General features: G+C 42.9%; 3 protein-coding genes across 5 annotated transcripts; all 3 read right to left on the reverse strand.

Moving 5' to 3' along the window:
• Window positions 1–130: 130 nt before the first annotated feature.
• On the reverse strand, window positions 131–1,769 carry LOC133124176 (cytochrome b-c1 complex subunit 8). Of its 2 annotated transcripts, none has more exons than XM_061235136.1 (3): window positions 1,673–1,769; window positions 480–651; window positions 131–342 (listed from the first exon to the last, which is right to left on the reverse strand). In XM_061235136.1, the coding sequence occupies exons 2-3, from the start codon at window positions 631–633 to the stop codon at window positions 248–250; spliced, it is 249 nt and encodes an 82-aa protein (XP_061091120.1). In that variant the 5' UTR covers window positions 634–651; window positions 1,673–1,769; the 3' UTR covers window positions 131–247. The 2 variants fall into 2 exon arrangements, with proteins under 2 accessions (XP_061091120.1, XP_061091121.1); XM_061235137.1 differs by having other exon boundaries at window positions 480–664; window positions 1,673–1,706.
• Window positions 1,770–5,580: 3,811 nt separating this feature from the next.
• Window positions 5,581–7,937, reverse strand: gdf9 (growth differentiation factor 9). Of its 2 annotated transcripts, none has more exons than XM_061236193.1 (2): window positions 7,499–7,937; window positions 5,581–7,207 (listed from the first exon to the last, which is right to left on the reverse strand). In XM_061236193.1, exons 1-2 carry the CDS (start codon window positions 7,854–7,856, stop codon window positions 6,369–6,371), a joined length of 1,197 nt encoding a protein of 398 aa, XP_061092177.1. In that variant the 5' UTR covers window positions 7,857–7,937; the 3' UTR covers window positions 5,581–6,368. The 2 variants fall into 2 exon arrangements, with proteins under 2 accessions (XP_061092177.1, XP_061092176.1); XM_061236192.1 differs by having other exon boundaries at window positions 5,581–7,300.
• A 13,966-nt stretch (window positions 7,938–21,903) lies between these two features.
• Window positions 21,904–24,733, reverse strand: sowahab (sosondowah ankyrin repeat domain family member Ab). The gene has a single exon (XM_061236466.1). It carries the CDS (start codon window positions 24,692–24,694, stop codon window positions 23,240–23,242), a length of 1,455 nt encoding a protein of 484 aa, XP_061092450.1. The 5' UTR covers window positions 24,695–24,733; the 3' UTR covers window positions 21,904–23,239.
• Window positions 24,734–25,141: the final 408 nt, after the last annotated feature.

Here is a 25,141-nt window from a genome sequence, read left to right on the forward strand (position 1 = left end):
TTCAGCCAAGTGGCAAAAAAAACAAACAGAAAACAAGTGTAGTTTACATATACCTGTGGTTAGGTTAGGCAACTGTACCAATTTACATATATAGTGGCTGGCAGTGGGCTTATAACAATGAACCAATGTCTAGGCGATAGCATCTTGAATTTTATTGGAATGAATAAAATAAATATTTAATATTTAAGCTCAAAAACAGACAGCGATATATTTGATGACAGATGTCCACCAACTTCTCTGTCTCAGGTTACTCGTCATTCTCATAAAGTTTGGGGTCCTTCTTCTTGCCTTGTTCATGGACGTGGTTTCCCCATGTGTAGGTGATGTACATTGCCAACATTGCTTCAAAAGAATAATAAAACAATAAAATATTAAAAATGACCACTACGCAATGTGCCCTTCCCCATTTCCTGTTATTTTCCAACTTTTGACTATCATTAATGTTACATACGTGCGCGCAAATGACAAACAAAACTTACGAGGGGCAACTTTGAAGATGGATGCTGTGACTCGTCTCCACACATTGGGAATTCCCTTGGAGAAATAGTTGGGAAAGGCCCTCTGTTCAAACGGTGAGAGGCTGTAGGTGATCACATGCCTGACCCTGGCCAAATCTCCAAAGTGGCGGCCCATGGTCTCCGGAGAGGTGATCTGGGGTAAATAACTAAAACACACGAGACTAGTCTCAATTTATTATGAATCTCATTTGGTTTTTGTAGGCATTTAAACACAAAACTAAGAATTAAAGAAACGTTGTGTGAATAAGGTCCAATGTCTGAAATTTTATTAATTTCACATATCATAATATTCCTTCATTTGAAATATGAAAACTACAAAGAGGTGAATCTTTCAGATTTACTGCAGAAATGCAGCAATACATGTACAAATGTCTAGGCTTAAAAGGTACTCTTAACTGTCACCTTTGGTGACCTGATACCCATGCACTGTTAAGTGTAAGCAGGGCTTCCACCAATAGCGGAAACAAAGATTTCAGGAGATGTAACTAAGAGTTTAAGATTCAAGTTTAAGTCATTCAGGTCCAGATGATGTCAGTTTTAACAGCATAGCTGATCTAGCCAGAACATCTTCCCAGTCACGTTAACGTACCGTTCCAAAAACTTTTGAATGTTTTTATTACTTCGTAGACGAGAACACCGATTGCTTGTCGAATAAAAAGGAAAATATGGCTAGCATGTTAGTCGTAGTTAGCTAACTATGTCACGCAGCAGTTAGTTGCAAGTTATAGCGAACGTTCGCCAACTAGCTGCTAGGTAATGTCTTCGCGTGCAGCTATACAGCTAACCAAAACCAGCACGTCACTCTGCCAGTGAAATAAAGTGATTCGCCTTGCTAGTTTTGAAATCGCAAATATTCACACCTAAACTATAACTTGATTTGCTCTCTAAATGACCACAGCCAGGGTGAGTCATTTTGATAGAAAATATATGGTCGTAGCTAGCTAATGCTAAACCTCCGCTAACTGGGAAATTAAGGAGACCTTGTTTGACTTTCACAAGGCAGGGCTTTCACAATGTCTATTGCGCTAACACAAACTGAAAGAAAACGTTCATATATAGAAAGAAATTTAATTCCCAAAAACAAAGTAATGCTTTCTAAACACAGACAGCCACACATCAAAGCTCGTTTAAAAATTACTTAGATTTCATTTTACCTTACTGCTCCAAGTACGTTTCGCTAATGGCGATATACAGGGGTCACTTTAAACTTCCGGGTAAAGCATACGTCGGCTCCGGTAGCAACAAAGGGGCGGAGGCATGTATTTATTTAAGCAATAGTAAACACAACTTCAGATTAATGTAATGAAAAACCAATATAATAAAACATATTTTGTGTAATATCTTTGGTGGTGTCATTATGTGGTGTTTACCCTTAATTTCAGGGGACCAAGGATTGATAATTCCCACAGAAACTCACAAACACCAGTGGTTACGGGAGATATTGCAGTTTATTAAGCTCTGTTAAGATACTCTCTGAGTACTTTCAAAGTAAAACATTTCTTTGCACTGGACTAATTACACTCCAGGGACCGCTATTTATTTTCTGATCCACACTTACAGTCAGTTCCAGGGTTATTTGCACCGTTAATACAAATGGGAAAAAAGGCTGCACATAACAACACAGATAATATTTCTGTGATTTTCAAACATATGGGAAAACTACATATTTTGACTTCAATACATTTACTCATGTTTCAATGTATTTATTACGTAATCTCACCTTTTTCTGAAAACCATAGGTGTAAAAATTATTGGCACCCCTAACAATTCTTATTAATAAAGTGAAATAGGCAATAAAATGTTACTTAATTTAGTTAATCTTGGTCTAAAGGAACTGTATTCCCATCACCTCCTGTTTTGCTAGAGAATAAAAATGAGGTAACAAGCATGAAAAATCCCTTCGTCAACCATCAGCATGGGATAAGCAAAAGAATGGTCAATTCAGAAGAGACTGGTAATGGATACAAAAGGAACATAAACTGTGAAATATACCACTTAGCACTGTAAGGGCAATGATTAAAAAAATACAAAAATATTGAATGGTTGCAAACTTGCCAGGAAGATGACACATTGTCGCCACGGATGGTGAGGAAGATGGTGAGGGATGATATAAAGAACCACAGGCTGGCATGAAGACAGCCCTTACTGAGCACAATGAACAAAACTAAGCATATGGAGTTTGCCGCATTGGAATTATGACTGGAAGAGTGCTATGTTCAGATGATGGACGTGACATCCAGAGCTGGATGGACAACCACCATCTAAAGCTCAACCCAGGTAAGAATTAAATGATATTCATCCCTGCTAATACCTCTCCCCATCTGGAGCTTAGACTCTCTCCATTTCCCTCGGCGATACCACACTTACGCCATCACCCAGTGCAAGGAACCTCGGCATGGTGATGGACAGCAGACTGTCCTTCTCCGAGAACATTGCGGCGGTGACCCGGTCATGCAGGTTCTTCCTATACAACATATGGAGAATCCGCTCCTTTCTCACCCCCTACTCGACCCAGCTCCTGGTCCAAGCGATGGTTCTGTCCCGCCTGGACTACTGCAATTCCCTCTTGGCTGGCCTCCCAGCGTCCGCCATCAGATCCCTCCAACTTATCCAGAATGCAGTAGCTCGTCTGGTCTTCAACCTTCCCAAATACTCACGTCACCCCCCTGCTTACTTCCCTCCACTGGCTGCCTGTCATGGCTCGCATCAAATTCAAAACATTGGTGCTAGCCTTCCAAGCAGTTAAAGGGTCTTCCCCAGCTTATCTACAAAAAATCATCAGACCCTACACCCCTGCCAGACCTCTTCGTTCAGCCTCCACAGGCCGCTTGGCACCTCCCCCTCTCCGAACTTCCACCTCACGCTCATGACTACTGTCTGTTCTGGCTCCACGGTGGTGGAATGAACTCCCCGTTGAGGGGAACTGTAGAATCTCTCCCCACCTTCAAGTGCAAACTGAAGACGCACCTCTTCAAGCAGCACCTCTCCCTGTCCCTCCCTACCTCCCTGTGAACCTTAATTGTTGTCTTTCTGTGATTTACTTTTTTGTGTATCGGTATTTTTAGTTTGGCTAGGTAAGCAGTGTTTGGCTAGTTAAGTTTGGTCACTTTTGCTTTGTTGTTTGTCTATTTGTTAGTTTATTTAAAAAAAAATTATAATACGCCCTGGTCCTTATCTTTGTTGTACAGGTAGCAGTTGAAATTGTACTTCCCTCTAGGGTCTTTCAGTGCACTTATCCCTGGTTATGGGTATGCACTTTGTTGTACGTCGCTCTGGATAAGAGCGTCTGCCAAATGCCATTAATGTAATGTAATGTAGATGAGACCAAAATTAAAAATTTTGGCCATACACACTATTGACATGTTTGGCAGCAAAGGAAAAATGCATTCAAGAGAAGCACCTCACACCTACTGTCAAATATGAAGATGGGTCTTTGATGTTTTGTTGCCATTGGTCGAAGGGCACTTTCAGAGATCAATTGCACAATGTACCAGGACATTTTCACAGAAAATTTGGTTGTCTCTGCTAGGAACCTGAGACTTTGTTGTATGTAGATTGTACAGTAATCTACATTCATAGAATATCACTTTTGAAGACAAAATAAAACTGTGCTGATGGGATTTTCAAACTCGATTAACAATCCTTACATATCATATGAAAAGCTAATTATGAAAATATGGAATGTCTGGACCAAGTAACTGTTATTTCACAAAATGCTACACATAATGACATTTATGATCACAAAAAAATGACAGATGAGGTTTTCTTTGGTTGTTAAATGTTAAACTAGCAGAGGCTAGTTTCCAATTACTTTCTAGGCTTCACTGCTTGGCCCCTCTTACAGTTCCCATGTACATTCTATGAGTGGAGGAAGATGGTGACATCACAGATAATGAAAGTATCTCTGATATAATAGGGCCCTGTTTCATAAAGCAGGATTATGGAGTTAGCTGGATAATTTGCACTGTGTAAAACCTGGAACCCTCCCTGGTACTTACTACACGGACTGAAGTAAAAAGAGCTGTTCAGGGTTTTACTCAGCACAGTTATCTAGATTCAGTAATCTTGCTTCATGCAACAGGGCCCTGAATGCTTTGCTAAAATCTCAAATTAAAATACAATTTGACAAGCAATGTGCCAGTTTCACAAATGCAGATTATGTCCATCAAAAACTATTTCCTGAACAAAGCTTAGACTGCCTGTTAAATTCGCCCCATATTTGTGTCTACAAACAGACGAATAAAATAGCTGTACACAACAATTTGAAATATTTATATTAGTATGTGAGGTTGCAAAATTATTCACATAATACACATTCTAGAATGAGCCATTTCTTTCAGTACAACTTCAGAGATTAAAAAAACCCAAAACAGACTGACCAGTCAACCAAGTGTGAACCTTAACCAACTGCAAGTACCATAACCTACTGCCCCTTTTCATGCTCCTTGTACAATACATTCATTAAAAAACTCCCTTTATCATTGTTTCTTATCAATTATGCTAAAAAATGAGCATTAAACAGTCACACTTTCCACTGATAAAAAAAAGTCTTGGGCACAACAAAATTTCGGTTAGCATTATTCTTTAAGCATCAGTTGGGTAGGCACTGATGCAGTTCACTGATGACCTGTTGTTTGTAGGAGCGAGAAGTTTTGAGAGCTACTGAAGGACTCAAGTAATGCCTGAAATGCTATAATAAATATTTTTAATTCTAGGTGAGACCAGTATCCAGTGTCAAGAAGCCAAGATTGGGGTGGTGTTGACATCGACATGCACAAAACACTTACCCAAATAAGCAAATACTGTAGTGAAACATTTAACCGTGGTGGCCAGTTGAAATAAACCTTTGTTATATGAAAATGTTATATGATGTACTGTACAAGGACCAACCAAATACTGCAGCAAAATAAATTAACACTCTATTATGCTTAATTAAATTAAGATCTCAGTGCTTAGGAAAAATTCCAAACAATTTCAAATTTCTTATCATTAAGAGGGTTAAATAGTAAATGTTAAGTCGCTGATTTGATTGTTGATCATACAAATTAGAACAGCATAGATGGACATGTGATTGCTTTTTTATTCTTTCCAATGAATATTTCAATATTCAAAAATATTTAGTGAATTCAGCCCAACCAGACCTCACAAACCATTTACACAATATACATATTAAATATCGCTGTTGTACAATACATTTAGATTACCACATCAGTCATCTCCATTCAGTATACAGTAATTTCATGGCTGAGAATAATAAATAGAGACTGACACATTAAATTGTCCATGAGACAACTATCTCCAATCCCAAAGTATAAAATTAACAGTAAAAGTCTTCTCTAAGAGTTTATGACTGCAATTTATTGTATTTTGTCCAGAACAGGTTTACTTAAAATGTTGCCAATTGTAGTAATGCATTAAGCAAGAAAAAACAAAATGAAAACATCAAATAATAAATTAACAAAAATAACTTAAAAGGATATCTATAATCCAGAATCGAGGAAAACAGCCCTTTTCAGTTTCCCCCCTAAGCAACATTATATTACAAAGGCAACAATCAACAATAGAACAAAGGGATACCACTGTTTTTAGTTAAATGGTTACAATAACAACAAAAAAGTATTTCAGCATTTACATATTTTCCTAGTTTGGCCAAAATATTTTGGCAAACAAAACATTTGGTTAAGTAAATTCTTCTGCTCTAGATACATGTAGTGCTAATGCATGGTAATTTCCATAATTTGTCTCATTCTGGGTAAGGGTCCAACAATGAAAGGATGAGGAAGAAAGTCCAAGTGCGCGGGCAAGTTAATCATGTGCATCTTAGTAAAATTGCATGAATACGGTAACAGTTCAGCGACATGTACACTTTGTGGCTATCATATCCTCATATTCCTTGTAAGCGATGGAGCCATCCTTTTCAATGGTTAAAACACTCAGGGGATTGTATTCAGAAGGCACACATGAGGGCCTAGGTACTGAGGAGTCCAGCTTCTCATAAATGATGTTTTGCACCATAGTGTGTACGGGTGAGCCATAGATGGATCCCAAGGCCCTTGGACAAATACCTTTACAGTAGCGAGGGTTATATTTGTGCGGAGCTATAATCCAGTGGTCTAGTTTGAGTTGGCTGAAGCTTACTCTGAAGTCATACAAGTCACAGTCATCTGTTGGGAACTCATAATTCAGGAAGTGGTCCGCAGGGTTGTCTTCCAGGTTGGTCTGAGTCGCTTCGCTACTTGGAAAGTTGCGTCTCCTCCGTGAAGCTCTTTCATCTGGCCCATGCTGCACATGACTCTTGTCTGCTCCTGTCACCAAATCTGCCATTGGATTTTCTGACCTAGCTGCAGTTGGCCATCTCTGATAAGCCAGCTCACTGGTGTCATTGAGGTACAAGAGAAGAGAGGGTGATCTGACAGCAAGTTCCACAGGACCCAGGTTCCTGCTGTCAGGTCTTCCATCCGTCACACAGGTAAGGTTGATGAGCAGGTGGATGCCTTTCTTTTGGGACTTAATAAGGGGGTGGAGAAAAGCAGTAATGTCGACCTCCACCCATTTACGGCGACTCCTTTCTGTGTGAACTGGAAATTTCACAGAGTAGTGACTACTTGGGCAAAGCTGCTGCTGCTGCTGATCATCTTCCTGCTCTTGAACGTCCAGGTAGCAGACTGAGGTGAACGAACTGGTCTGGTCTTTCTCAAAGGAGTAGAGGAAGACAGACTTCAGAAGCTGTTCCTTCATTCTTACACGCTCAAGGTTGTAGGAAAGATCTTGCATAAAAAAGTCTACAACAAAATATGAGACATGTTATGGCTTTAGTTGCTAAATAAATTGCATTGCATAGCCCACGGTTTGTTTAAAACAATTAAATACAATCGAATTCATAAAAAGAAATGTAGTATTTTATAAACAATGAAAAACAAGTAATTATGCATGACATTTTTTCACCAAGCGTGTTACAAGGTTTGAGAAAGTATTGATACCTTTGTTTTGTTGAAGGCATTCATCTCGTGGAGTGATCAATCTCACGGTGTTGTACAGCTGACTTGAGGTACCTTCCCGACTCCTCTTATGTTTTGACGACACTCTATAGAGTCTTTTCATGTAACGGACGTATTTGGATTCAGGGATTAGTTTTGGGGCGAAATCTTCCCAGGTAGCTTGCTCCGATAACGCTTTCAACAGGGGGGACAATATGGTGCCGTAAACAGTGGAGTCGACCGTATCTTCCGTGCCGTCGACTGTGCCTTGTGAGGATGTGCCAGGAAAGTCACCAAAAACCAGAGGTAAAATAATTCCATGGAAGTAAAGTACGATAAATATTTTCACTAGATTCTCCATCGTAATTATTCCAGAATTATACTGAATAGACTCGAAGATCAACCCTCGGGACCAAGCAACCTATTCGTGCGCTGCTTTAAACAGGTGTGTCTAATCAAAAGAAGTTTGGCTAATCAAAACGTCCTGAATAGTCCCTGTGCAAAGCGAGGCAAACCTGTTAGCATCATTTTATTTTCTATTCATTCATATAACTGTAGGCCTTCATTTTTTAAATGAGAACACTTGGTGAATTGCCTAGTCTGCCTTTAGAATTACAGGATTGAGGGTGAGTGTAAAAAAGCAAAATGGGTGGTTGTGAATAACAGGAACGTGCTACTATAGTGTTCGCGGTTGGCGTTTTATGTTCTGTTGATATAAAAAACATTGTTGGCTAATGTTCGGCTGAGCAAAATTGATAGCCTACGAGAAGAAAACCAAATTGGACTGGAGGAAACCGTGATGTTGCTGGAAGGGGTTAAAACAAACAAATCCCCAGATTTAGGATACGAAAAAAGAATGAGCTCGCAAAATAATTTAAATGCCACCTTCACCTAGGCCTAATTGTCGTAAAGTTAGTTTCATATTGGGATATTTGCCGGATATTCGGAATTCGGAATTCACTAGCTCACGAACGAAACGTCCAAATAAGACAGCACGAAATCTTAAACCCTGGCAACAGACAGTCCACTACAAGCTCTTTTTCGTAAGAATTAGGTTTTGAGTCACATCGATCTCTAAGGCAATCGTGACATTTTAGGGACCGTCTAAAAAGTACAAGAAATGTAGGAGATTTCAAAGTATTAAAAGCTTCCAATCAACATGAATAATAGATGTAAAACGTATTCCACAGTCCAAGGAACATATGGAGACCAATACTATAGCTTTTAGATTTATTATATATATATTTTTTAGATTGGGAAATTTAAACTGGGTTTAATTTTGTTTGAATTTTTTGTAGCTTCTATTTATTTTTGTTCTGTTTTTATTTGCAAGACTTAAGACACGGGTGATGCAGTGAACAGCTTTGGCACCTTACAGTTGAATCCCAGCTGGGGCCATTCAGTGTGAAGTTTCCATGTCACATTATAATGTACACTTAGTGAGCACTTTTAGGTATTTACTAGATTTATTTCTTAGACTTCTACTGCTGTAGCCTATCCACTTAGTTATGATGTGTTGTGTGTTCCGAGATGCGCTTCTGCACACCACTGTTGTAGTGTGTGGTTAATTGCATTACTGTCACTTTCCTGTCATTATTTGCAAACTCTAGAGACTAGTGTGCATGAAATTCCTGGAAGAGTTTCTGAGATGCTCAAACCACCCTGTCTGTCACTAACAATCATCCCACATTCAAAGTCACTTGGATCACATTTTTTCCCCATTCTGATGGTTGATGTGAACATTAACTGAAGCTCCTCACTCATATCTACATGATTGTATGCATTGCATTGCTGCCACACAATTGGCTGTTTAGATAATTGCATGAATAAGTAGTTATAATAAAGTAAAAATGGTGCAAATAAAGTGCATGGTGAGTGTAGCTTATGGTCATTTAAAGCTGAATGTATTTGGGTGCAACCATCAGACGGACAGCACAAAGTCTTAAGAGAGGGCCCCCTACTGGTTATACAACAAGTTTCAGAATTCAAAATGTGACCAGTTTAATTTTGTTGAAGTTTTTTAAAGAAAAAAGTAATAGCTTCTCAGCCTATGAAATAGAGAGTACCAGTAGGGGCTCTCTATTTAATAGAAAGCCCATACTGGCCATACTACAACTTTCAAAATTCAAAATTGTGCTACTGTTTAATTAATTATTATCATTTATTTATTTTATGAAAAAAAAATCTAGAGGAGCTCAACCATAAGAAGGACAGTGATAAAGCCAACTGTACTTAAAGGTACAATAGGTAATTTCGGACCCTTAATGGTCAAGAGAGGAATTGCAACAACAGACAACCTCAAACCATTACATTACATTACATTACATGGCATTTAGCAGACGCTCTTATCCAGAGCAACGTACAACAAAGTGCAAATCAAACACAAGAACAAGTGCAAAGAGGACCTGAGAGGACAGTACAGTTCCGAGTCCTAGTGTAAACATACAGAACCCTTGAAGAGTACAATCAACTTTCAAACTAGCATACCACAGTTGGCAGCTAGAATACAACAAAACAACAGCCAATAAAAAACAACAATACCTATACAAGTAAAAATATCTATATAATCTATACATAAGTGCCATTACAGTCTAAGGCTAATCATGATGGTGAGTTGGGGAGGGAAAGGTGTAGCCTGAAGAGATGGGTCTTCAGTCTGCGCTTGAAGGAGGTCAGAGACTCTGCCGTTCTGACATCCACCGGGAGGTCATTCCACCACCGTGGGACCAGGACAGATGGCAGTCGTGAGCGTGAGGTGCAGGTGTGGTGAGGAGGAGGCGCCAGACGGCACGAAGTGGCAAAACGGAGGGGTCTTGTTGGTGTATAAGTCTTGATAAGGGATTGAATATATACAGGGGCTGATCGTTTAACTGCCTGGTATGCCAGCACCAAAGTTTTAAATTTGATGCGAGCCATAACAGGCAGCCAGTGGAGGTTGCGGAGCAGGGGGGTGACGTGAATGTCTGGGAACATTGAATACCAGATGGGCTACAGCATTCTGGATCAGTTGTAGGGGTCTGACGGCAGATGCTGGAAGGCCAGCCAGCAGAGAATTGCAATAGTCCAGGCGGGACAGGACCACTGCTTGAACAAGGAGCTGAGTGGAGTAGGTGGTGAGAGAGGGTCGGATTCTCTGGATGTTGTACAGGAAGAACCTGCACGCCCGGTAGGAGAAAATAGAGAACAGTTGACGAGGGTTAGAAGTGGAATTCTGGATTTTTGTTTGGAAGTAATTTCTTTTGGCAGTGGTGATAGCAGAGGAGAATTCCGCCAGGAGAGACTGGTAGGAAGACGGGTCCGATGGGTCTTTTGATTTCCTCCACTTCCTCTCAGCTGCACATAGGCTGGGCCTGGAGGAACGTAGAAGGTCAGAAACCCATGGGCTGGGAGGGGAGGATCGAGCAGGCCGGGAGACAAGAGGACAGAGAGAGTCAAGGGCTGAGGAGAGAGAGGAAAGCAGCGTGCAAGATGCGGAATCAGTGGGTAGTTTGGAGAAGGATTTAAGAGGAGGGAGGGAAGCGGTGACTCTGGGGGCAAGGGAGGAGGGTGATAGAGAGCGGAGGTTACATCGGATAGAAACAGTGGGGGTGAGAGAAGGGGAGGGAGCTAGGGGGATGGAGAAGGAAATGAAGTGGTGATCGGACTGGGGTAAAGGGGTAACAGTGGGGTTAGAAGAGGAGCAGTTCCTCAGAAAGATCAGGTCGAGAAGGTTTCCGGCCTTGTGAGTTGGGGGAGAGTGCTGCAGAGAGAGGTCAAAGGAGTGAAGTAGTGGTAAGAAGGCAGCAGACTGGGAGGCTTCCAGGTGGATGTTGAAATCTCCCAGGAGGATCAGTGGGGTGCCATCCTCAGGGAATGAGCTGATTAGAGTGTCAAGCTCATCAAGGAAACTTCCCAGGGAACCTGGAGGACGATAAACGACGACAATTTAAAGTTTAACAGGGTGAGTAATTGAGACAGCGTGGCATTCAAAGGTGGATAGGGATAGGTCAGTGAGGGAAAACGCAGAGAATTTCCAGGAGATCAGCAAGCCAGTGCCACCTCCACGGCCAGAGGGCCGGGGGGTGTGTGAGAAGGAGGGTGAGAGGGCAGCGGGGGTGGCGGTGTTCTCTGGTGTAATCCAGGTCTCAGTGAGGGCAAGGAACTGTAGGGACAGGAGGGAGGCATAACCAGTAATGAAGTCAGCCTTCCGTGTGGCAGATTGGCAGTTCCATAGCCCCCCTGCAACTGTGAAGTTGTCACAGGGGGTCATTGAGGGGTAGCGTTCTGAAGGGGAGATAGCAGACTGTAATGGGGTGCTGACACACCATACCATTCCAAAATGGGAGGGAGCGCTCTGAGCACGTCTATATAAACTGCTAATTACTAATGCAAACTAGCGATCTAATAATTATCCTAACAATTGCAGCGTCCAAAGTATCTAACTGATTCTGATCACCTAATCAATAAGAATAACAGAACCGAGCAAAACTGCCGGCGGCTGGTGAAAAACACACTAGATTTGCTAACTAATAACAAAAATGCAACACACCTGGTCTAACTAACCCAGCAATTTGACAACAAATCTGCAACAGCTGATAGACTAACAAGGTTTCTTTATTACCTACTGCTCACACGCAAAAAAAACAGAAACAATACTTAAGTTCCCTGGAGGTCTTCAACTACACACAGCTAGTGGAAAAAAGGCACCACAACACTGTTCATGCTTCCCACAGTCTATGAATATAATGTGTTTTGGAAAGCTGACAGTGACAAACGCAACAGAGCCTGCCGTCTTTTCGTAGTGTTCTAGTAAGGAAATGTTCGCCGAACAGGTGACAGATCTTGAATTTGGTGTGCTACACAACACTATTTATAGTTTCACTTTAGCTAACTATATTGTGAGCAAGCAAGTTATTTGGCTACGTAATTAGCTGGCCATATAACTAAGATATGATAGTGTACTACAAACGATGCAACTGCAACTTACAGTTTGAGAGAAATAAAGGTTTACGGATGATTGAACACATAAAGAAACAAAAGGAACGTGTAGCTGCCCAAATTGCACTCCAGACAAGCGATCACTAAAACTCTGAAATTCTGTATACTATTGCTTATCTAGTTAGAAAACAATACCAGTTCACTATAACAAGCAAATTAGTGATCACTTGTTAGCTTCCTGAATGTACAAATATCCACCTGAGGCACAATGCTTGTGCAATTGCTACTATGTTTGTATTGCCTATATTTTATCATAAGTGGATATTTGTAAATTCTTCAAGCTGGCTAATTAGCTTGTTGCTACTGATAACAAACTGGTATTGTTTTATAACTAGATATGTTGTCTTTGCTTGGATAAAAAGCAATAGTACACAGAGTTTCAGTGGTTGCTTGTCTGGAGTGCAATTTGGGCAGCTACACGAACAATCCGGCACCATGCCCTCTTCCCTGATGAGGGCCAGAGTCACTCCCCTGCTCAAAAAACCTACTCTTGACCCCTCTGCTCTCAACAACTACCGGCCTGTCTCTCTTCTTCCCTTTCTATCTAAAACTCTGGAATGGGTGGTCTGCTCCCAACTGTCCACTTATCTTCTCCGGCACAATCTCTCCATGATCCCAACCATTCCGGCTTCAAGAGTGGCCACTCCACTGAGACCCCCTGCTCGCGGTCACTGAGGCACTCGACCTGTCGGTCGCCTTCGATACAGTCAACCATGAGATTCTGCTCTCATCGCTGACTGAGATGGGTGTCACAGGATCTGCACTGGCATGGTTTTCCTCCTACCTCTCTGGTCGTTCCTACCAGGTGACTTGGAGGGGCTCAGTCTCTGACCCTCACCCTCTACAAACTGGAGTCCCGCAGGGCTCAGTTCTTGGTCCTCTCTTCGTTCTATACACCATGTATCTTGGTTCTGTTATCTTTTCCCATGGCTTTTCTTACCATTCTTACGCCGATGGCACGCAACTCTTTTTTTCCTTCCCCCCCAATACCCAGGTCAACACACAGATCTCTGCCTGCTTGGCTGATATCTCTGCATGGATGACTTCCCACCACCTGAAGCTTAACCTTGCCAAGACTGAGCTTCTCTACATCCCTGCTAAGTCCTCTCCAACAATCGACCTCTCACTGATTGTTGAGGACTTTGTAGTATCCTCCTCCTATACGGCTAAGAATCTTGGGGTGACTCTTGATAACTGCCTCACCCTCACTCCACATGTATCCTCCACTGCCAGAACCTTCCTCTACAATATATGCTATAGCCGTCATCTCCTGACAGAGAAAGCCACCCAGCTCCTAGTCCAGGCACTCGTCATTTCCCGCCTGGATTACTGCAACTCCCTCCTAGCTGGTCTCCCAGCTTGTGCCATCAAGCCCCTCCAGCTGGTCCAGAATGCTGCAGCCCGCCTGATCACCAGTCAGCCCAGGTCGGCTCATGTCACCCCACTCCTCATTGGCCTCCACAGGCTTCATTGGCCTCCACGCATCCGCTTCAAGGCCCTAGTGTTGGCATTTCAGGCTGCTAAGGGGACTGCCCCACCTTACATACAATCCTACCCTACTCCCCAGCTATACCACTCCCGTCTGCCAGCTCTGGTCGCCTTATGGTTCCCTCACTACGAGCACCTGGCAGTCGAGCTGCACGTTCACGCCTGTTTTCCGTTCTGGTTCCTCAGTGTTGGAATGACTTGCCTACCACTGTCAGGACAGCAGAATCCCTCCCCCTATTTCGACGCAGACTAAAAACACACCTTTTCAAACTGTACCTCCCTCCTGATTTCCCCCCCACACCCCCCCTTTCCAATATCCCTCTTGTCTAACCCAAAAAAATTAAATGAAATGGCACTTGCGATGACTGTATTATTGTTTGAACAACACTTCATGTGTATTTTACTAGTTATGGATGTGATGCTTTAACTTGTGGAAGAACCTATGCACTTGTAAGTCGCTTTGAATTAAAAGCGTCTGCCAAATGACTAAAATGTAATATAAATGTAACAATCCGAATAAGCCCCACGCCATTGGATGTGGCAATTGGAACCAATTTTCAACCAATGAGCTTGAACTGTTGTACGGTTATTACCAGACTCTGAACTATTGGGTCAGGGTCCTTGATGACATCAAGAATTCCTTGACGTATAGATCATTCTCAATCACGTGACAATTACCTTGATGATTACATGTTGGACGACAAGGGGCCATAGCAACCCATTCATTTTTGCAGTAAATCACAGGGGTTAAACTAGACGTACATGAAATGGCATTCATTAAAAAAAAAACTACAATGGTACCCAGTCAATATCAGTTTTCATAAAAAGTTAGGATGGTTGACCTGTAACTGAAGAAAACAAAGATCTAAGGGGGGGAAGTTCACTATTGCAGCAACCCTTTGCGCACCCGCTGGAGGACTGGGTTGCACCAGCTGTACTCTAGTTCAAACGTAGCCTAGTTAGCTATAAATTTAAATCCTTCTAATATTCTTGATTTATGCATTACTAATATAAGAGCGGTGACACAACGAAAATAAGCTAAGAATGTAACTATCTGACAGTCTTATAGCCTACACCTCCATTTAACAGGTATAATCACGCAGTCACTCACTAACGGTAAAACATAGCATTATTTTTCAGTAAGGCCATGGCATTTTGCAACTCGGTAATCAAGTACAGGTTTCATTTGTGGATATGATATTTAAGTAGCGATCTAGCTAGCATATCATGTCAAGTGGAAGTTTTCATAGTTGATTATCCACTTGTCTTCGTAATGACTTTGTCCAAAAGAGTTAGGATATAACCAGTTAGCTAGGATATAGAAGTAATCATGGTGCCACAACATTTATTCACTGATTTCGTTGTAAATTACCTCGTAGCTCGCCAGTTTGGACTTTATATTTGATAAAACTTGTCCTTGGGATTTTTCAGGTCACTGGTTAGCTTGAATGTGAGGAGTTGTATGATAGAACACAATAAAAGTAAGCTTACCAGTGACAAAGTGATCCGAACAAACTCGTATATATTCAGATCTTGCCTACTTATACAGTATAGCAAATTACATTACATTATTGGCATTTGGCAGACGCTCTTATCCAGAGCGACGTACAACAAAGTGCATACCCATAACCAGGGCTAAGTGCGCTGAAAGACCCTAGAGGGAAGTACAATTTCGATTGCTACCCGTACAACAAAGATAAGGACCAGGGCCTATTTTTATTTTTATTTTTTAATTTTTTTTTTTTAAAACAACAAATAAACAAACAACAAAGCAAAAGTGACCAAACTTAACTATCCAAATACTGCTTACCTAGCCAACTAAAAATACCGAAACACTTTTTTTTTATTCCAGCCACTTTACAGTCACTTTAAATTCTAAAAGTTGTAGTCTGGCTTAGAGGTACCCTTCTATTATGTTTTGTTGGCTTTAGTGCTCTCCGACTGACAGGTTTGAAGCTACTGACTCTGTTCTGATTAAACCACGATCAAACCTAGCAAAAATAACCATATCTAAGAGCTGAATTGGTGGCAGAAGAGGACCCTCTAATCTGATATTAGGCTGAAATGATATTAAGGCATTTAATTTTACAGCTGAAAATCTATTGAATGTTCAACGGATAAAATATTCAGGAGTATTCATTTCCAGAAAGCCCCTCCGAGGAATCACCACCTTAACGTGGTGGAGGGGTTTGTGTGTCCCGGTGATCCTGGGAGCTCCCCAATAGGGTCTCCCAAGGCAAATTGGTCCCGGGGGAGGGGCTGGACTAAGAGCGATTCAAAGACTCCATGATACGGCCACACAATGGCCCAGTTACCTCGCCCGGAAAAGGGAAACCGGGGCCCCCTGCTGGAGCCAGACCCGGGAGGGGAGCTCTTCGGCGAGCGTCTGGTGGCCGGCCTGGTTCGCAGACTGGTTCTGGGGACGTGGAACGTCACCTCTCTGGTGGGGAAGGAACCGGAACTAGTGCGGGAGGCGGAGCGGTACCAACTAGATATAGTTGGGCTCACCTCCACGCACAGTACTCGTTCCGGAACCAAACTCCTGGAGAGGGGCTGGACTCTGTTCTTTTGTTCTTTTCTGGAGTTGCTCAAGGTGAGAGGCGCCGGGCGGGTGTGGGGATACTCACAAGCCACCGGCTGAGCGCCACTGTGTTGGAGTTCCACCCGGCGGAAAAGAGAGGGTCGCCTCTCTGCGACTACGTGTCGCTGGGGGGAAAGCTCTGACTGTCATTTGTGCTTATGCACCAAAAGGCAGTTCAGAGTATCCGGCCTTCTTGGAGTCACTGGGCGGCATCCTGGGTGCCACCCGGAGACTCCATAGTTCTGCTGGGCGACTTTAATGCTCACGTGGGCAATGACGGAGAAACCTGGAGGGGGGTGATTGGGAGGAATGGCCTGCCTGATCTGAACCCAAGTGGTGTTTTGTTATTGGACTTCTGTGCTGGTCATGGATTGTCGATAACAAACACCATGTTCGAGCATAGGGTAGCTGTAAGTGTACTTGGTACCAGAGCACCTTAGGCCAAAGATCGATGATCGACTTTGTGGCCGTATCATCAGACCTGCGGCCGTATGTCTTGGACACTCGGGTGAAGAGAGGAGCAGAGCTGTCAACTGATCACCACGTGGTGGTGAGTTGGATCAAGTGGCCGGGGAGGCTGCCGGACAGACCCGGTAAACCCAAACGTGTAGTGAGGGTGAACTGGGAACGTCTGGCGGAGGCCCCTGTTCGCGAGGTCTTCAACTCCCACCTCCGGAGGAACTTCTCACGCATCCCGGGGGAAGCTGGGGACATGGAGTCCGAGTGGGCCATGTTCAAAGCCTCCATTGCAGAGGCTGCAAGCAGGAGCTGTGGCCAGAAGGTCATCGGTGCCTGTCGGGGTGGCAACCCAAGAACCCGCTGGTGGACACCAGTGGTGAGGGAGGCCGTCAAGCTGAAGAAGGAGGCCTTTCGGGCTTGGCGGGCTGCGGCTTCGGCAGTCGCTGAAGCAAAAACCCGGGTATAGGAGGAGTTTGGGGAGGCTATGGAGAAGGACTTTCGGTTGGCCTCGAGGAAGTTCTGGCAAACCATCCGACAACTCAGAAAGGGAAAGCAGGGGAGGAGAACTGCTGACCTGGACTGGGGATATTGTCGGGCGGTGGAAAGAGCGCTTCCAGGAGCTCCTGAACCCGAACAACACGTCCTCTGTCGAAGAGGCAGAGCCCGAAGACTTGGGGGAATCTGCACCTATATCCCTGGCGGAAGTGGCTGAGGTAGTCAAAAAGCTCCTCAGTGGCAAGTCGCCGGGTGTAGATGAGATTCGCCCTGAGATGCTGAAGGCTCTGGACATTGTTGGGCTGTCTTGGCTGCCACGCCTCTTCAGTGTCGCGTGGAGGTCGGGGACAGTACCTGTAGAGTGGCAGACCGGGGTGGTGGTCCCCACTTTCAAGAAGGGGGATCGGAGGGTGTGCTCCAATTATCGGGGTATCACAATCCTCAGCCTCCCTGGGAAAGCTTACTCTAGGGTGCTGGAAAGGAGGCTCCGACCGACGGTCGAAACTCGGATTCAGGAGGAGCAATGTGGCTTCCGTCCTGGCCGTTGAACAGTGGACCAGCTCTTTACCTTGGCAGGGTTGCTGGCGGGGTCATGGGAGTTTGCCCATCCAGTCCACATGTGCTTTGTGGACTTGGAGAAAGCTTTCGACCGTGTCCCCCGGGGAACCCTGTGGGGTGTACTGCGGGAGTATGGGGTACCGGGGCCGTTGTTACGAGCCATCCGGTCCCTGTATAACCAAAGTGAGAGCTGTGTCCGCATTCTCGGCACAAAGTCAAGCACGTTTCCTGTGGGTGTTGGACTCCGCCAAGGTTGCCCCTTGTCACCGGTCCTGTTTGTGGTATTCATGGACAGGATCTCAAGGCGCAGCCGAGGTGAGGAGAGTGTCCGGTTTGGTGACCTCAGAATCGCATCTCTGCTTTTTGCGGATGATGTGGTTCTGCTGGCTTCATCGGACCGTGACCTTCAACACGCACTGGAGCGGTTTGCAGCCGAGTGTGAAGCGGTCGGGATGAGAGTCAGCACCTCCAAGTCCGAGGCCATGGTTCTCTGCCGAAAAACGGTGGATTGCTCCCTCCGGGTTGGGAACGAGTCTTTGCCCCAAGTGAAGGAGTTCAAGTATCTCGGGGTCTTGTTCACGAGTGAGGGTAGAAGGGAGCGTGATATCGACAGGCGGATCGGTGCAGCGTCAGCAGTAATGCAGGCATTGCACCGGACCGTCGTGGTGAAGAGGGAGCTGAGCCGGAAGGCAAAGCTCTCGATTCACTGGTCGATCTACGTCCCAACCCTCACCTATGGTCACGAGCTTTGGGTAGTGACCGAAAGAACGAGATTGCGTATACAAGCGGCCGAAATGAGCTTCCTCCGTAGGGTGGCCGGGCTCAGCCTTAGAGATAGGGTGAGGAGCTCGGACATCCGGAGGGAGCTTGGAGTAGAGCCGCTGCTCCTTCGCATCGAAAGGAGCCAATTGAGGTGGTTCGGGCATCTGATCAGGATGCCTCCCGGGCGCCTCCCTTTGGAGGTTTCCCTGGCTCGTCCAACTGGGCGGAGACCCCAAGGGAGACCCAGAGCCCGCTGGAGAGATTATATGTCTCCTGGCCAGGGAACGCCTCGGGATCCTCGGGAGCTAGAATGCGTTGCTGGGGAGAGGGACGCCTGGAAGACTCGGCTTTGCCTACTGCCACCGCGACCCGATTCCGGATTCCGGTCATTTCCAAATCTGAACTATGGCCAGTAGGGGCCTTCTAATATGTGAAGGTGGCTTTGGTGTTTTACTTCTCATGTTAATTAAGCTACAGGATCTTTTTTTAATTTTTATTGACCAACATTAACCAAGGTAGTTTATTTATGTATTTAATTTCCTTCCCAGAGACCATGCACACAATTCTTGTCCTGGATTTAGCTGTAAAGCTCATTTTAATCCACTGTCCCTGGGAAGGCAATAAAAGTGCTATGTTCACGTAATACGATACACAACTATACAATGTGTACTACAAAAAATCTACAGACATAATACAATACAACACAGTATGATGTCATGGGGAACAGCAAATTGCATGGCTGTAGTGCTCTAAATGCATATTTCTGTGCACAGAAGTGGAGACATTAGTGGTTACATATTTTTCTTGCTTTTAACCAGGTTTTAATTTGAGCTTTAAAACTCATGAAGGTTGTGCACTCTCCAACTGAGAAAGTTGCTTTACCAAACGTTGTGGATCTGATCAGTCACCTCTTACAACAGCTCACATTGTTCTGGCGTTCTGAAATATGATTCCTTCAATGATGATGGAGCCATATTATTAATTATTTTGTAAATTAAGCAACCATCTTCACAAGATGGGAAACTCAAATAAGAATAACATTTATTTTGTGAGTTGAGGATTAGAAGGTTCTATCTGTGTTCTGAGGAGTTTTCAGCTATTGAGCTTCAAAGATTCCAATATGAATGGGCTCCAAGCATTTTTTCATACCTGTAAGCAGTATTTATGCATAAAACTTAAGACCTATATTTAGTGCCCAATAAACAACATATTTGACACCCAGTTTTGTTAAAAAAACTAATATTAGAACATTCTAATTCTCAGTTCACGATTTCCTGATTATGTTACATTGGTGAAAGATTGTTGGCTTTTTGCCCAGTATTTTTAACACTTGTTTGTATAAAGTGAGTAATTGCACTTGCTTCCACATATAAAAGCTGTGGTAGGGGCTGCTGATGGATCATTGTCTTGTCGAGTCAGGATTAGATCTGTAAATCTTTTGTTTATCAAGAAAAAAAAAAAAAAAAAGATTTCTGGTGGTGAACTTTGTAGACGGTGCCTTACGTGTCAAGGACGAGAAGCTGAACATTTGCTTTTCAGAAATTCTAAGGAAATTCTAAGCTTGTTGACTTTTGTATCTTCATTCAGAATTTGGCATTTGTTCCAGTATTTGACAAATGCTTCATTCCTGAGCTATTGAAGCAGGAATCAGAATATCCCAAACCAACTTTACGGCAGTCTACACCTTAACCTTCAAACTTGAATGTTTTCAGTATAGGAGTAAAAGTTACAAATTGCTACACTTAAGTTACACTTCTGACTCTTTTTTTAATGATGCATATGGCCCCAGGTGGTCTCCCCACTTGCACCATGTAAATGGAAAGGGCAACCCACGTTCCCTTTAGTGTATGGTACCTCCAATTAACTGATATCATCTGTCAGAATGTTCCTTCAAGCTAATTCCAAGACTTTAAAGGATTCCAATCACTCAACCAAATTTCTGAAAGGGACAAAGACATGGTCAGGAACAGAACAGTCTCCATTAGGCTTATAACAAATAAGTGGATACGCCGTATTTTAGAAAGTGTTGGCTGCCTATCACAGTATGAATGAAAATGTGGCCGCAGTGCCTCTGGGCAAAGCACATTTGGCATTGCTGAGAAGGCATGGATCCAGTCAGCCGGGACGACGGCAGTTTATCATGCCCTAGTGACCCCACTAGTAAATCAGGCACCCATAAGTCCACTTGCTGAGCTTCAGAGCATCATACTCATGTCATTGTAGGCCTACTGCAGGGGTGCACAGCAAGGGCTGATCCACTTGATGCCAACTTCTCCTCTTAATTATTTAATTAGCTAAATAATGTCTCTCAGACATTTGTATATGCACCAGCTGCAGACAGCAAGTGTATCCTACAGTACGTTGTAGGTTGCTCTGGATAAGAGCGTCTACAAATGCCAATAATGTAATCTAATGTAATGTAGATTTTACTCTGCTCAAGTAGAGGAGTGAACCAGCATCATTTTTAGAGCTGTGAAAAAATTAAGTAATTGGTTGAAACAAAAACCGGCTCACAGACCGGCCCTCCACGACCCTGCCCTACTGTCGATTATGTGGTCATATAGGTTTTTCATATTGAAGACTATTTGGTTTCATTGATCAGGATGTTGCTGATTTAAACAGACTGCCAGAATGGGCATTAGGTAACCTGCAATTTAGCAGGTTTAATGAGCCTGGTTTGCTGCAAGATGTGTTTCCCAAAACTGGAAAACCTCTGTTCCACAATATTTACATTAATTTGTAAGCTCATTGATGCATCTTTATGAAATACCCCCACACCGACACAAATGGCTCTTACTCGTGATGTAAACGCGTTAAGTGTGTGAAGGGCTGTCTGCGTGTAATCTGTTATTAAACTGGGGAGTCATGCAGAGTAATGTCAGAAATGTCAGGCTTGTGATGACTCATGTCTATATGATACAAGGTCAGACCCAAACCTGCCAGGACAAGTTCTCCAGGTAAGTCAACTGTCATAAAAGACATAAATAGAACATGTTTTATTTATTTCTCCTTTATTTAATCAGGTGAGTCCCAATTGAGATGGTTCTCTTTTACAAGGGAGCCCTGGTCAAAGGAGGAGCAAGCAGAGATTACAACATAACATTCAAAACAAGACAAAAGCAAAAGCACAATACAAATTAGACATTTAAACAATCACAAGTAAAATAGCTGGAGACCAGCCAATGAAGCCATCTGCGGTGGGATAATGAAGTCAGACCTGCCTTTTCCTACAGATAACATTTATGTGCAAGGGATTTAGCATTTGAGATAAAGCATCTTCAGATGAAGAACATCACCATAATCAATCACTGGGAGACCAGTTTTTTTTCAGAGTGGCAAAGTTGTCTTATTTCTAAAATAAAAACCCAATTTAATCTTTAGTTTTTTCACAATATTGTCAAAGTGTATTTTAAAAGTAAGCTTTTCATCCAGCCAGATTCCTAGGTATTAATAAGACACCCGCTCACACACTTCCCATCTGTCAGTTTTGCTGCTGTAAAGAGCAGGTTTTAAAGGTTTTTAAAACTTTCATGTTAATAATTCAGCTATCTATTGTGTTTATCATTGGAACGTGAAAAGTCAACTAAGAGTATATGTGAAAGGGAAAGACAGCATTTTCAATGCATTTAGAGTTTTTATTTTTAAATCGTCCATTTGAATAGCATGTTCTCTTTATATTATCTATAAAGAAAATCTGTCACAAATATGTACAGAAACACTTCATTCACAATGAAGCACCAGTGTAATAACCCAGAGGGGTGTATCAGGAAGCAGGGCTACTGAGTTAGCTGGATAAGTTCAGTCAGTGCCACACATGCCACAGCTGACATACTTTCCCCCGGTGAGGTAAATTATTCACGTTCTTGCAAATACTTTTGTAAGTTAAATAGTATAGTTTTATCAATATATTACAATACTAGTACTAATATGCATATGATACAAGCATTGTTCCTTCAATGGTAAACACTCCATGTTGATGTTTTGTAGAAATGCATTCTGTTGTCACAGCAACCAGCATTCTGCACCTTTTGTTTTTCAAACAATAGGATAATAATGAATCCGTCGAAGGTGCTCCTCTCTAGGTCACGCCTAAACATGAATCACTCACGTTGCTTCACAAATAACTATTTGTACTACACCATGATGAGCATGAATTGTGTTTTAAAAATATACCTTGGCACAAAATAGTACCTGCAATTATACGTAAGTATATGGTGTAGTGAATCATTGTAAATAATAAAATAAAATGTACAAGCCTGTAAACGTTACCTCAAGTAAAGCCTTGAGCAGCATACGGTTTCTGAAAAGGAAACCTGTTTTACTTCATAGGTACACACAAAGTTATTTTTTTAACAGGAACAAATAAATACAATAGTCAAATACAGATTCCCCAAACAAATTCTAGCTGTGAAGAGAGTGCATATTCAATGGAAAATGTCTAAAAGGGGTCTAGGTTTGACTGCATTGTCCTCATTCTCAACCTCCACATCTTCACTGATGGAACTAAACGATGTTCGTTTGGGCTTCTTTTTGTGACCCACATGAGGATGAAACAGCCGACTGAAACTGTGAAAGCCCTTGTGAAGATCATGGAAATGAACGTCGTCGTGCCTTTCCGCATTCGTCTCATGCAATACCTGCGGCTCACCAACCATCATTCTTAGTTCAGGGGACATACCTTTGAGCATGTAGTGATATGGCTTCTTACCACTATTATCCCGAATATTTGTGTCGGCCCCATAATTACTCACAAGCAAAGTCATCACACATTCCTGGCCATGTATGGCAGCAATGTGTAAAGGTGTGTAACCGCCATGGGTTTTTCCGTTTACATCAATGTGTACACCCGCTCTCTTGGACGTCTCGATTATTTTACGAACCATCTCACTCTTACCACTCTTAGCAGCCCAGTGAAGTGCTGTAAATCCAGACATGAAGTCTTTCTTCTCAGCCAGCTGACTGTTCTCCAGTAGGAGACCATAGACTTGAGTCCAGTGCCCTGCTGCAGAATGTACCAGCCACTCGTGCTCTGTATGTTCCAGTGGGATGGTTTCAGAGTATTTGGGCTGCTGATCACCTGGTTTTGTGATTCTGTGTCCTCTCCTCATATCGGGGGATCCTGGCGCTGCACATTCCTCTACTTGCCTCCTTTTTGTTCTGGGAGATATGCAAGGGTCTGCCTCTGAAACCATATACATGTCCCTGCAGTCTGCCATTGTGTTTAACTGGGTTTGTGACATCTTTAAGAGCATCATGTGGGGCTTCGAAAAGGATTCACTTGTCCCTTGATTCAGTATTTTGAAGTTTGATACATCCTGCCTGTCCTGCAGTTCAGCTCCATGTTCATTTGCATGGGTCTTGACTGCCACAATGGCAAAAACAGAACCAGCCTTGCGCTCAAAGGAGCGACATAACTGTTCTGGTAATTCGGTGGGCGAATTGAACGAGTTATTGTTCAAATAGTTACTGTTCAAACGGTCGTCACTTGTACTTGAAACAATTGGAATATTACCGTTGTCAAGTTCGGAATGGAGGATTTTACCCACTTCATCATGAGAACAGCCGCGGAACTCCGATGGCGAGAGAGATTTTGAGCAGTCCAAACTTTCCAAAAGTTTTGAATTCTGCTGTTTAAGCGTAATATCTCCTTTCAGTAAGTACTGGTACCTTTTCTTCATCACAATGTACTTCATGCCCTCGATTTCTTTCACGACCGCAATATTGTTAATGAACATCTTGAAAAGTTCTCTGTTGTGTTTTTCTTCCGTAACATCACAGCTGTTTATGATGCATTTAAACGCATTCAACAATTCAGAATTCTTTGCCTTGCCGCCCTGTTCCACCAAGAACTTTAAAACAGTTTCCTGAGTCAAAGCCATCGTTTTCACGCAACAAATTATCACGTAGCCTGTTCTCTATCCAGCCTCTCCGTAGTTATAAATGCAGCTTCCGGCGTGTTTGCTCAAATGGGAATAAATGGAATAAATTATGCGTGGATCAGAAAGGGAGGGAACAACAGAGTTTCAGCGGTGCTTTCTGGTAAATGTAGTCAGTTGTGGAATCAAATTATCTGAGGTTCTCAAATTGACTCCTTTCTATGCCGTTTTTTAAACGATAATCTCTTGGTCAGTTATGTTGAAAACGTGTGTGGACAGCAAACATTCTTTCACCCTGAATTTGTAATTTAGCTCAAAATGCCAATTGTTCCCTTTGTAAAAAGTTATGCAATATCTTTAAAAGGGAGTATAGCTGATGGTTAAGACCAGGGATGAGAAAAGTACCCAGGGTGTGTATGCTCGTTGCCATTCCAACAGTGACTGCATAAA

This window comes from Conger conger, chromosome 3 (genome assembly GCF_963514075.1).
Source record: "Conger conger chromosome 3, fConCon1.1, whole genome shotgun sequence".
NCBI lineage: Eukaryota > Metazoa > Chordata > Actinopteri > Anguilliformes > Congridae > Conger > Conger conger.